The sequence below is a fragment of the Andrena cerasifolii genome, chromosome 6 (assembly GCF_050908995.1).
Source record: "Andrena cerasifolii isolate SP2316 chromosome 6, iyAndCera1_principal, whole genome shotgun sequence".
Lineage (NCBI taxonomy): Eukaryota > Metazoa > Arthropoda > Insecta > Hymenoptera > Andrenidae > Andrena > Andrena cerasifolii.
Genome location: NC_135123.1, coordinates 8,702,628 through 8,716,065, shown reverse-complemented (window position 1 = coordinate 8,716,065; position 13,438 = coordinate 8,702,628). Strand labels below are relative to the sequence as shown.

The window sequence follows — 13,438 nt, the reverse complement described above, 5'->3', positions numbered from 1 at the left end:
AAGGAAAAGAAGGGTCAGAAGGGGGGATAGGAGGGAGGGCTGCCATGGTGTTGCTGACCCGACGACCGCTGTAACCTTGCGTCCCGACGCCGCGCATCCAGATCAAATCATCTCGCGGATTATCTGGAGACCTTCGGATCCTAGATTATACAGGGCGAGTCACGCAATTTCGACGGGTTAGATTGCCGTTAAGAGCAGACAAAAAAACTTTGTTTTTCTATTGGCAATTATAAAGAGATGTAGGAGCGAGGCAAGTTGCGTGACCCATCGTGTACAAACATTTCTCTCTCTCTTTCTCTCTCTCTCTCTCTCTCTCTCTATATATATATATATATATATATATATATATATATATATATATAGTTTTATAAAGATTATATATATAATATCTTTCTATTTACGTACCTCAAGTTTTTTATTTTGCAGCTTTCTCCGCCAGATATTTCTAGATTATATTTATATATTTATATAATTCTTTGTAATCCATATTATTTACAAACGTGCTAATAGCATTAAATATGGAACGTTTGACTAGTCAGATACTCCGCTTTGGCATGGTAAATGCTACGAATGTCCGAACCTACAAAAAGTGAGCATCACGTTCTTTCACAGGGATAACAAGTCTCGCCCCCCATAGACATAACCTAACTACATTTGCATTACACGTAATGGGGCAATGTTGTCGATATTATGCATGAGTATGCTGTCCTATTACCATTTACATTTTTACGAGAGCCGACCCACCCTTAGCCAGGATTCACGATCGACCTAGTATGCGTCTAAGTTTCGGTAAGCTACGCGATCCTCCCGACAAAACTTGTTGTAAAACGCCATGGAATCTTAGCAGCGTGTCAAGCCATAGAACGAGTCTTTAAAAATAGGCTAATGATGCGCGAGTTTCAACGTCAAGCTTACCCTACGTCTAGGTCAAGCCCTTGAATTGATCACAGAATGCCCCGGGCGTTTTCCTTCATACGAATTATTCCCATTTGCAAAAAATCTGTACGTACCTTCGACGATTGTAACTGGTTGTCCCGCGTTTTGCTACGCCGTTCTACATAGGCGTAACGCATGGCAGACATTCCCGTCGTTATTATTGCAAAAGTCCATTGCCAATCGTTTTCTATATGTTAATATCATTCCTTGATACAATAGCCAGCTTTCAAGTAAACAATTTTCGTTGGTGTTTCTCTTTCTCCTGCACCGGACTCGCATTTTTTCACTCGCGACTTTGAGATACTGCCCTCTTACTGATGCTAGCACAGACCAGTTGCAGGGATACATTTATTATCTTACGAAGGTTTGTCTATTAGGCAACTGTCTGAATTACACTCGGTAACGAACGATATATCGATCAGCAAGAGCGAAGCTATATATAGTGTTGCCTGTTCTCCGTTAGATGGCTCCACGCGACGAGATATTAGAAAGCATTTTTTTTTTAGAAAAAGTGTGGTTATACGCCGCGTTGTGTCGAATTCCCGTTTCTCTCGTAGTAAATGATTTGTCTACCTCGCTAATTGTAAGAATGGAAATGCAGACTCAAGGACTCTGTCGGGCATAACGAGTTTCAAATCTCCACACATTTACCGCCAAGATGTAAGTATACTCTCGCCACGGAGCGACGCGACGATCGCACCATACCGGACATAGCGCACCCGAATTTGTACCGCCATATTGTCTCTCGCGAGCGAGGAAAAACATTGTGATCACGTAGCGCAGTTTTCTACGAAATAATAGGAAAGTTGATTACTCGGTGTGACCGAAGGTTAATGTAATTGTTGGCTGGACGCGTGCAAAGGTTCAAGAACGGATTGGACGTGGATCGACCAATAAACATACAGGTACGTCGATCGTCTTGCGTTCACCGCGTGTTCATGCGGCTCGCTCGTCGACTTTCCTTTGTTATCTTTTTCCCGTCCTCGCGCAAAACTCGTGGAACTCTCGACTCGGTTCGCGGCGGCGTTTCGCCCGTTTCTTCAGTTATGAAAACCCCGGCTCATCGACCGGCAACCCTTTAACACGGGAGCCGTGCCTACGGCCCGTCTGTAGCCGCTATTCCTTGGGTGCCCATAGCTTCTTCACCGAAATTCGACACGCTGCAATATGGGCACATCAGCAGAAACTGGACAGAATTCGGCCGCTTTAATCGCTTGACACGTGTCCCGTCTCGTGTGCCCGGTGCCTCGACTCGTCCACGAGAACACCGCGTTACCCATACGCCGATGCTTTCCCTCCTGAGACGTAATAATCGATTCGCGCTCAAGTAATCAGGATGTTTCTGGCAGAGATGACACCGGTTAGACCGACATCTAGAAATAGCCCGTTTGTGGAAGATACCATGGCCGTTAACCCTTTCGCGGTTGTTAGTATTTCGTACACGTTTCTTTCGTTCGCTCAGGTCCACATTTCTGAGTACAGAATAGCACTCGAGGTTCCACTTGTGGGAACAGATTTAGGTGCCCTATTAGTATTATCGCGAATGGAGTGGATTGGAAATTTGACATCGTTGGATACGTCCTGAAGGCTAGATATCTTCCCTTTGACATTCTAAATTCGTCATCTGGTTCGCTAGCGGAGCGAGAATCGAGAAGCTATGCATGATAACAACACGGCCGGGAAGCGTGCACGCGTGAAGCGTTCCGCATGCAGCTGCATGGCGGCATGTTGTGCTCCTTCGCCTGTGTACGGACATTTAAAGGGTCAACAGACTGTGGAGGCGCTTTTAGTTGCACGCTATTTCGAAGATATACTTATCCCGTTCGATTATACCGCCGTCTCGCTTTCTAAGGCAGCTGGCCCTGAAACTCGCGGCGGTTATTTCCGTGTTAGTATTCGAGTCGTAGTTTAATTGTTCCGCGAGCGTGGTCACGTGACCGCCTTGCCGAAAATCAAGTTTCTTTCGTAGAAATTTCTACGCACACAGTACCAAGTCAATAGTGTGGCCGATCACAAATTCGTAGGGAATAACACGAAGCAAATCGACAAGTGTTGGTAAATAAGACAGACCTTTGAATCGAGACGCAGTTCACACCCGATTTGATAAATAAAAGTGGCACGCATAATTCCGTTAATTCGAATGTTTATCTCGCCCGTCGCGACGATAGTAACAGAGTCTTACGTTGGTCGATGTAACACTGTTCCCGTAATTCCATTAAGAAATCTGTGCTGCCTCTTATTTTACACTGGGCTGCATTGCGCTTCCGACGCTTCTTAATTGTAAGTTTAAAATACGCGCGCTTCCATTATTCCCCGCTTCACTTGTTATGTATCTATGATACTACGTATTCAATAGGCTTTCGTCGAATAGTAATGCCGAAGTGAAAGTCGGCATTGAATAATTATATTTAATTGATACACAAATATTATTTGTATTTAATGTAGAGATATCTTCATCGGCATGTGTTAAAGGAATAATTACGTTAAGAAAGTTACACTTTCGAGAATTCCCTGCTCGTTTGAGCAACCGAAAATATCGTTGGCAATTCTGGCTTTCATCCATCCCCATTTTGTAAATTACGTATATCACTGCGCGTACACAAGGTTGCTCGTGTACAATCGACAAAGTTGCAAGATTACCTCTGTCGTGTTTTGCTAGATTATAGCTACTACTATCGAGCCGCTGATTTATTATCGGCGCTACAAACACAAAGTAGATACGACATAAAATTTCCCAAGTCACCTTATTCTCTGTAGAAAAAAAAAACTACTTACTCATGCTAAACGCAGGGAGCGCGGGATAACGAAGGTCTTCAATTACCGACAAGTATACCTAATCTAATTTCATATAGAAACAAAACGCAACACGGAATGAATCTGTTCGTATCATTACCCTTATCACAATTTAGCAACTATCTAGCAATTCTGTAGCAAACTACAGCTGTTTATTTCATATTTGTCATAATCTACGTGTCGCATATATTACAATCAACTGCAATATGTTCTGCCGTTACATAATTCCTTACACAACACTGTTGCAGACATTCAATTTTAAATTACACACGGTGCATTCATTTCTCGATCCGAAGCCTTGACTCCCAACCTTTATGCTCGTTAACATGTCGCTTGATTTATCTCCCCGCGGCTGTCTAAATTAAATATCCAATATAAATTTTTCTTACACGGCGCGGTGGCTCCGGAGTCACTTTATTATTTTCATGTCGCATGCAACCTTATCGATCCGAAGTGTAAATTGTTGCCTATAAGGTGGGCCAGCTGAGAACACTTCCAGAAGACTTACTAGATTTATCATAGAATTACGCGTAACTCGTGGAAGAATCCTGTAATATCATGCGAACGGTTGATACGGAAGTATTCTAATGCGAATCGACCGCAGCTTCGTGCATTTTTTCGCAGATGGTGCTGGTACGAGGATCGGTCCGAGAACGTGTTTTAGGCGAGTGCGCTGTGCTTTCTTTGGTGTCCCTTTTTTTTTTGTTGCGGCTTTCGCCGTCCTTACGGGCTCTCTTTCTCGTTCCCTTTTCCCTGGTGTTCTTACCCGTGGCTCGGTTACTTCATCGTTCTGCGTGTACAGGTTGGACATTCCAAGAGCACGTTGAACCACACGGCCACCTTTATTCCTCGCGTATCTATGCGTCCGTGTAACGACCTGCCGGTTAAATCAGCCGGTTAGACGGTTGTCTTTCTTTATCCACAGATAAGCTAATTCGAGGAAACGATTTTAAACGAAGCTTGCAACTGTTTCCTTGTGGTATACAGTTCGTGCATCTACGGTGTATGGCGGGTGGCACGTGGCAGGCACTCGTACATCATTTTCAAGACTTGAAAGGCTGTTACAAATGATTGGGACACGGCTTGTATCTCGGATATGTGGCGAGAGACCTAGATACGGCTTTCGTGATCCAAATATCCGGGCATTCGAGATACTGTCTTCGAATTTAATAACCGGACTCGAGTAGCCTGCAGCCGTTCGGACATTTTGCTGGCTCGTTAAATAGAACTGTGCTATGTAGTACATCGCAGATCTTGTATTTTATTTAAGAGAAGTTGAGAAAGGAACTGTTTCGTCAAGTGTGTTGACGAATTACTAGGACAGGCCCGACATTCGCAGACTTTCATTCCACGTCTCCGTTTCTGAAATTTTTATTCTACTAGAAATTAAAGCCGCGCGTAACCCATTTCTCCAAGCGGTTACCGGTTTCGTTTTAATTCAACTTTTTTTTCGCTTCTCATCCGGCACATATCCCTTCTTCCTTTCGGGCAGCCCTAGCGACAGCTTAAAATCGCTTTCATGCCTCACCTTGGCCGATCTCCTTCCTTACTTCTGTAGGAGCCGGCCGTGTCGAAAGCGATTAAACGGCCATTGGACATTTGCCCCTCCGAATGGAATTATTCGATGATAATTGGTCTACCGGTTCATTAACTAGCTACCCGTTGCACATTATCCTGAAACATAAACGTAGCGCTCCTCCTCTTCTCCCTTGCGATTCCGATATCTCGAATTCGCGCGAACAACTTGAATTCCTTGAATTTCACAATTCTTGCGTGACTACCTGTTTGGTCGGAATTGTGTCCCACCTTAACAACCATATAATGGAAACCTATAATTTCATGCGGCGTTGCGTAATCCCTTCCTTTGATCACCAATTTTAATCCTTTTACTTTCAACAGAAATTTTACAGTAGCCAGTGCAGCCCGACTTCCTTGTCCACGTCCTTCGAAGAGATAGTAATCATCTACTCGATAAGTCGCTTCGATCCTGAATAGAAACTTCTTTCCCGTATTGAAAATTCCATCTTACCAATCGCGGTGTGTGTACTACGATTATTCTGTTTGATCTAATAGCGTGATCGGGGAGGAACAGAGGGGGCCAAGGGGTCTAAGGGGACTCGAACGTTATCAGTATTATCACCGTGTGAGCGCAGCTTAACGTAACGTCGCGCCTGCGCAGTAGCGAGCGTTTCCAGTCGAACTGGTCTCCGGAGTTACCACGTGCCCGAATGCCGCGACCCGTTCCGCAAACCGCAGTACCGCGTCAGCCGCGTTTAACGAGAGTGCCATCGGTTTCGCATCGGGTCCATATATATATTTCGCGCGCCTCAGCCGACTCTCGAACTTTTCACCATTTCACCGTGACCGTTGTTTATCCAGTAGGGAATTTTCGAAACGGCTAAACCAGGGCTCGATCGACACTTGCAACGATCACAGATGGAAGTAAGCATGGACGTAACGTCGGTGAGTCTCGTCCGATCGTAAACCTAACGTACTAGGCTCGACCTTCGTCGTCAGAGGACTGTTTTGCCTCGCGCCCCATGGTGCCCCGTGGAATTTCGCTGGGTCGATGTCGCAACCGTTCCGAGAGCACGGCGAATTCATTTCACCGACTGTATTAACGTCGCGCTCGCTTTTCTATCGTATTGGAGTACTGTTATTGTAAACGGAAGAAAATCGTGAGTCTTCTTTTCTGTAATCCGCTTCAATGAAAATCACTGGCGAAAGAAAAGGGAGCCGGGAATACCGTCGCATATGCCTCGCGGCTCTTACGCCTTGATGCATCGCCTTGTGTAATTTCCGCTTTATTCCCGAGTTCGTTACGCGTTGTTTTCGTAGCCTGCTCACTGGAGCATCGACTTTTGCAAATTTCAAGAGACGATCGAACGGAACGTTCGAACTTCAAGCGTCACAGATGGGAACCTCGAGCGTGCATCAAGCGGAGGCGATTGTATTATACAAGGTGTCTCGAACTACGCGGTGCAAACGGAGAGAAAGTGATTGTTCTTGCAAAACTGAATTGTTGTTGGACGAAACGCTTGTCGCGGGCTTTCGTTTTCGAGCAAATTGATTTTTAACGTACACGCCGTGTGCGCCAATCAATGCGCGCGGCAAACATCTATGGTATTTGTAAGTCGATAAAAGAAAACAGTCAAATTACAGATTCCTGTGTAACCCTGACCTATTTACTTGTACACATTGCACGTAAACACGGTAGAAGTTTCGAGAAACACGTTCAGCTCGGACTTATTAGCGAAATGTACCGGTACTACCGCTCGTTTTGGAAATCGATTTTCTTGAGAACGAAGGTCCGTGGCAAAAGATTGTATTACAGATTTTTTATTTACAGTTTTAAGATGAACAAGCTTCTTTCGGTGGTATACTTCGGAGCATCTTGTGTAACATGCTTTGACCACATCTCATAGAGTCGAAATTTGTATAAGTGGGATACATTCGTTTCACGATGTTTGGAAGATTGGTCGTTAATTTTAATTTGCCATTTACGGCATGTATTTCGGAACACTCCGTAGAAATCGAAACAGCGCGAAACCAGTGGCTTGTAATTCAAATAAATAATAGAAAGTAAATACTCAGTTATTCGACGGTTGCTAAATTCTACCGTGCATCCGAGACAGTTTCGAACGATAGTTTTAAAATATTTTCTGCTTTCTGCGAAAGGTATGAAATATTTATGTATTTTCATGGAAATATGCTAGAGTTTTAGTTTCTTTTTTAAATTCAGACTTTTAGATTTGTTGAACGAGTGATTCACTTGCGCAGACGGTTTCGTTTGAATTGTGACAGTCTCCCATCTTTTTTCTTAATTATGCTATTCGAGCAAGTGCACCTTGCGGCCGGAAGTTACGCTCACGAAACGGTAATTAGCACAGGAAACCGAGTAAGACGAGAAGTCTGAATGAAAATTACATTTTATCGACTTTGCGCGATCGGCATAAAAGCGCAGTCACACCGCTCGATCCAATAGAAAAATTCCAAATCTTTTTATGCCCGCTATCGATGCAATTCAAATAAAACAGAAATATTGAGAAAGATATAAACGAGAAAAAGAAGCGTTATGTATTTTTATAATTATCCTTCCCCCCCCCCCCCGATTCGTTGTAAGATGCATAATTGCTTTTCTCATTTCAGAAGGAAAAGTTCTTTGATAACAGCAACTACGGCGGACGTGAAACATGTCAGCTACCCATATCCAGGTTGTAAAGTGGAGCTTCCCTGCTTTCGCGCTTATAATTGGCCTGCTGTGGTATAAACGTCGACGAGTAGACAGAGCTGATCCAGGTGGAATCACCGAACCAGAGCGCAGCGACAGGAGGCTCGTCGATAGCAAGAAGAGCCAAGCAGCCGCCTCGTCAAAGTCTAGCAGAGATTTCTACGATTCTGGGATACAAATCGATGAATCATTCTCACTGAATTCCTCCAGTCAACCAACGGAGGAAATCACTAGCAGCCCCAGAAAGAGAAGCGAGAGCTTAGACATACCCCAGAGGAAGTCTGGCTCGCAGCCTATTTCCACTCACTCCATAACACCCATAGACGAGCAAGCATGGTACGATTACCTGGATGCTTCGCCGAACAAGATGGACATACAATTGGGCAGTAACCCTAAAACAAGTAACTTCGACATGGTTGCCAGAAGCAGAAGCGCGTCCTCGTTGGAGAATCCCATCGACAGTGGCAAAGTGTTGAAGATATTTGAGAACGTTGCCGAAGAGGAGGAGCAGAAACCGACTTGTGAGAACAGCTCGTTAGAGCTTGTTATTAAGACCGAAGAAGATGTAGCCACTCCGTCAGAGGATGGCGCGCAGAGTCAGGTGCAGGCATTGTCCGAAAGAGATTCCGCCAACCATAGTCCGGTCTCCGGTGTCTTGGAAGGCAGTGCCACCGATGAAGCCAAAAGCGAAGGGAGCACAGACAGTGGAAAAGGTAAGCTTTTATTAATGATTCGAGCTAGTTAAGAACGTTATACCACTGGTGCAAGTGCGTAATCATTTCAGGAGGAAGTATCAAGGGTCACACGAAGGATAACACAATTCCAATGTTATACGAATTCAGCATACCACAGAATCTAGTTGGAAAATTAATCGGTCGTTACGGTAGCTTCTTGCAAAGCATTCGCGTGGCGGCAGACGTACGTATAGTCGTCAAGCGACATCCTACGTCAAGGGAGCAGAAGATTTGTGCCATAGAGGGTTCCACCGAAGGGATTAACATCGCTCTGGATATGATACGGCAGAAATTCCCAGAGAAGAAGTACCCGTACGTGGTTCTCGAGCAGATCTTACCGTTGAAAGTACCGGAAGAGATCCCATGGGTTACGGACTTGATGCAGCTGCACCTGGTCGAGGGAGTGAACAATGACATCGCTATATGTCACATAGTAAAACCAAATCGATTCTTCGTACAGCTCCCTACTCACCCCACGTACCCAACCTTGCGGATTTTAGTTGACAACATGACACAATCATATAACACGACAGAATCACCTCCAGTTCCAGACGAACTTAGAAGTACGTTCATATTCCGACAGTTTCTTAGCTGTGCGGCAATTAAATGTCTCTTGGGTTCAGTCATTAAGTTTCTACGTTGTGCTTTACAGAGGGTATGATCTTAGTTGCGAAATGGTACAACAGGTGGGTGAGGGTATTCGTCGAGCAACCAGATCCTCATGGTGAACGACATCTAGTACGGCTCGTCGATCATGGCGGCTATTGGTGTTTCAGTAATCTAGAAATGAAGAAAATTAGGTCAGATTATCTTACATTGCCATTCCAAGCAATTGAAATATACCTGGCGAATGTTCAACCGAAAAATGGTAAGTATAATGGCGTAGACTTGCTGTTAGTTTGCCTGGATGCGTAATCTTCTACGTGATCGTGTGTTTTATGCCAGGTGAGTGGAACAAAGAGGCCTTCGACGTAGTCGTTCATATGTGCTCTGGTATCGTCGGTCAGGCCCAAATTGAAGGCTATATCAACACGAACACATACGTTAATCTTTATCTCAATATTCAGAAGCACGGCGTAAGTAGATCTTCTTTTTAAATGAATGTTTTGTAGAGATTTTTCTAATCAATGTCGTTACTTGTCGCAGGTGATATCCCTTGCCGATGAATTAATAGCCCGTGGATACGCGGAACCCATCCCATTAGAAAGCATAGTTCCAGAGGAAGGTATAACGTTTCCATAAGATACGAATAGGGACTTAGTATTTAACAATCGAGCTGTATAAAAACCGTGCGGTGATAATTCGTGATCGCGTGTTCTTTTAGTCACTATTACGCGCGTATTCGAACGCGATTTCATACTCGGAGTTTCATACATCATGATTTCATACAGTGGAGGATGAATTGAGCATATTTTCTATCGACCATTTAAAATGAAAAAAAAACAAAAAAAAAATCAATAATTTCTTCGCTCTTTGTTTCATATAACATATTTATTGAGTTTAGATCGAATTAAACGACACGACGCGTGTCGCTGTTGATTAGATGCAGCATCATTTAGTCACGCAAGAGCAACAGATAACGAGCATTTATAAATACTCCTTATGTATGATTTATGACAAGTACAAATGTGAATTACGTTTAGAGTGTGGTACTTTTACGTGCATGGTTAATACACTTCTTTTCTTAACGTTATTATCGGGATAACGGGCGAGGAAGAAAGTTCCGGTCGAACCGTAGTAACAATTGGATATGAAAGAGGAGAACATGTCCGTCTTTTTGTTTTCGTATTTACGCTATCGGAGTGTACGAGGAGAATCCATCGATCGCCACATTCTAACGACAAGAAATTCGAAGCAAGAGAAAAGGGATTTGAAATTGAAAGCGGACCTTTGTGTATATTTCATATGATATTCAAACGATTTATAACGTAGGAACGGCTTTTTTTACGGTATATGATAATGTGTACCATACGTTCTTTGTATGAGGTATAGAGGAAAGTCGTGGGAGGTAGGCTCTTCTTGAATCGCAAAGAATCATCATGGTTATCCTCCGTGACACTTTTATTCGTGAAACTACCGTTTCTTCTTTGTGTTGTACGAGAAACATGTGTGGGACAAAGTCCTGCAGATGACACTGAGGCGGCTTCTATGACCGATTTAGGAACCGAACACATTTAAGTTCATATTAAAAGTAATAAGGGGGAAAAATGGGAAAATGAAATACAAACTCTGAGACTGTTACTGGAAATGGAAATGCAATCTAGCGGTTTGCATTTCGCGTATTTAGTTTCCCGTAGACAGATTTTCATCTTACTTTTGTACATAGTGTAACATTACTTGTCCCGTTTATAACATATTTATAATATACCTTAATGATAATGATGATGATGATAATAATAATAGTAATAGTAATAACGATGATGATGAGAAAACTAAGGAACGGATAGACGCTAGCTAGCTCTACACGGTGATAAATATGACAAGATAAGGATAGTGAATTTATATAAATATATATGTATATACTCATATATATACATATATATATACCTATATGTATGTATATATATATATATGTATGTATATTTTACATTTTTCTCGAACACTTGATGAAGAAAAGTGATTGCATTGTAACAATTCCAGACGAATCGGGAAATTCGCTTCTACGTGACCGTAATACCTATTACGTGTCAACGTTTGTTCATTTCACGGGAACATTTTAAAATGCACCGAGCTGCAACAAGAGACTTGTTTTCTCTAAACAGTACCGGAACGTTGTTTTTCACTTCAAGTTATTCTTTGTTTTCCTTTCTTTCGTGTTGTATTTCGCTATACGATGTAACATCGCGAATACAGTGATGATCCCAGAGATCGAATACGCTGTCTCAAAATTGTTGATAAAGAAACTATTATCGATATTATCTATACAATTTAACGTTAGAGGCTTATCGTATATAAATAAATATATATATGTTGATTGATTAACCGAGTTATTTTCAATGATTAGATAAAGAGAACATGTTTTATATAATTGTTTTTTTTTCTCTCTCTCTTTCTCTCTCTCTCTGTCTCTTTCTCTCTCTCTCTCTCTCTCAGTCTTTTTTTTGCGTAAACGATAATATTAGTTTTCCTGTAATCTGCTTCCGGATCAGCGACGAGTGAACTGTTATCTTTCTGCTTCCTAATTCCCGATTGAAGTTTTCTTGATAATGAATTGAACGCATTTTACTGATGCACTGCCGTCGAACAGACTTCGAAAAGACTGGTAGTCTTTTGATACAACAATGTAGGATGATTATACGATTATGTCGTTAATATGTAATTATAATGATGTCTGATTAATTAACACGAGAGTTTTTCATTTATTCTGTGCAACTGTTGCTCGTATCGAACTGCTGCGACAAATTGTTTCTAAAAAAGAAGAACTAGAAAAAGATGGAAAATATTCGACGAAAAAGAAAAAGGAAAGAAATTGGATGAAAAAAAGAGTAAAGTCATTTGCAACTTGTGTACTGTAACCAGGTTGAAGAAACACATCTCGAAACTGTTACATGTTAATATGTACTATTGTTAAATACGTAAATGTGATAGAAATATTTTTCTAGGGATATATACATAGGATACACAGTTAATACGCCGCTCATAATCAACCGTGTGTATTCTTGATAAATATCACCGTCGCGAAATGAGAATTCTTTTGATTCATTTGGACGCACTTTTTTTTTACATTGACCAGTACGGATGTTCCAATATGCGTCGCAACGGAATTGTTATACGGACGCTTTATTTTAACATTGAATACCATGTTTCTCTCCAATTAGATGATCGGCAGCGGTTTAATTCTGTCGAATCGGTCCCTCGAGCCCTAAACTTAGCATCACTACGTTGCCTGCATGTAAATGAAACATGCGTGACCACAGTATCCGACACCATTCGTTGTTTCTTACGATTTCATTTGTCATCAATTAAATTAAGCTCATTTTGTATATACCTACCACAAATGTAATCTTTCGGCGTTCTCATTAAATTTGCATCATTTTAATTGCAGTACTTTCATTTCCTACCCCCCATTCACAATTCTCCTTCCCGCGATGTATAAATACGATTTGAACAATTTTCAGAATAAAACTCAATTAAATTACTAATGAAGGACAGTTGTATCAGTGATATATATACAGAGTCGGCTCTCGCAGTATAAGTGATATTATTTATATATTTATTTATTTATTCATTTGATGATTCCATTTAGCATTGTTGTATTGTATATATGTACGTATGTACTGAAAAAATGGGCGTTAAAACGCCAATACCAGGGAAGTAGCTCATAGTTTAATTCTCTTTCCCGCTGCTACGTGTCGCTAGCATTTGTGGCCAAATAGCTTCTTCGGCCAATAAATAAACAATTTTGTTGTTAAAAACCATTAAATAATGACCCTGGCAGCCTCTAGAAGAGGCCTATGACAATTAAATAAACAATTCGTATGTTTTCGCACATAACCTTGATTCACAGTGAACTGTGCTATCACGGAAAATGAATGAATTATTCATTTTCCAAGAATAATTTATGTACTTTTACATTTGCATCTTAAAGCATAAGCCTTTGACTACTTTCCTATATCATATTTGCAACTATTTTCTTTATTAATTAGTTATTAACAGCTTTTCGACAGGATTAGAACGAATCTGACGCGGTTCTTAGTGCATACTCTGGTTTATTAATTAATTACAAATTTTCTACAAATAATTC

General features: G+C 41.7%; 1 protein-coding gene across 6 annotated transcripts; it reads left to right on the top strand.

Annotated features, from left to right (window-relative positions):
* The first annotated feature begins 1,655 nt into the window (after positions 1-1,655).
* Spoon (A-kinase anchor protein spoonbill) lies at positions 1,656-12,733 on the top strand. 6 transcript variants are annotated; one of them, XM_076815649.1, is made up of 7 exons: positions 1,656-1,841; positions 6,109-6,171; positions 7,879-8,673; positions 8,745-9,257; positions 9,347-9,562; positions 9,640-9,770; positions 9,841-12,733. In XM_076815649.1, exons 3-7 carry the CDS (start codon positions 7,923-7,925, stop codon positions 9,934-9,936), a joined length of 1,707 nt encoding a protein of 568 aa, XP_076671764.1. In that variant the 5' UTR covers positions 1,656-1,841; positions 6,109-6,171; positions 7,879-7,922; the 3' UTR covers positions 9,937-12,733. The 6 variants fall into 6 exon arrangements, with proteins under 6 accessions (XP_076671764.1, XP_076671761.1, XP_076671762.1 ...); XM_076815646.1 differs by having other exon boundaries at positions 1,657-1,841; positions 6,109-6,192; XM_076815647.1 differs by lacking the exon at positions 6,109-6,171 and having other exon boundaries at positions 1,657-1,841.
* The last annotated feature ends 705 nt before the right edge of the window (positions 12,734-13,438 follow it).

What these genes read in the sequence shown, in the direction of transcription:
- Spoon (XM_076815649.1), top strand. Translation starts at nt 7,923, where the DNA reads ATGTCAGCTACCCATATCCAGGTTGTAAAGTGGAGCTTCCCTGCTTTC. An exon ending in GAGCACAGACAGTGGAAAAG is followed by an intron (nt 8,674 to 8,744) that starts GTAAGCTTTTAT and finishes TAATCATTTCAG; the next exon opens with GAGGAAGTATCAAGGGTCAC. An exon ending in GAATGTTCAACCGAAAAATG is followed by an intron (nt 9,563 to 9,639) that starts GTAAGTATAATG and finishes GTTTTATGCCAG; the next exon opens with GTGAGTGGAACAAAGAGGCC.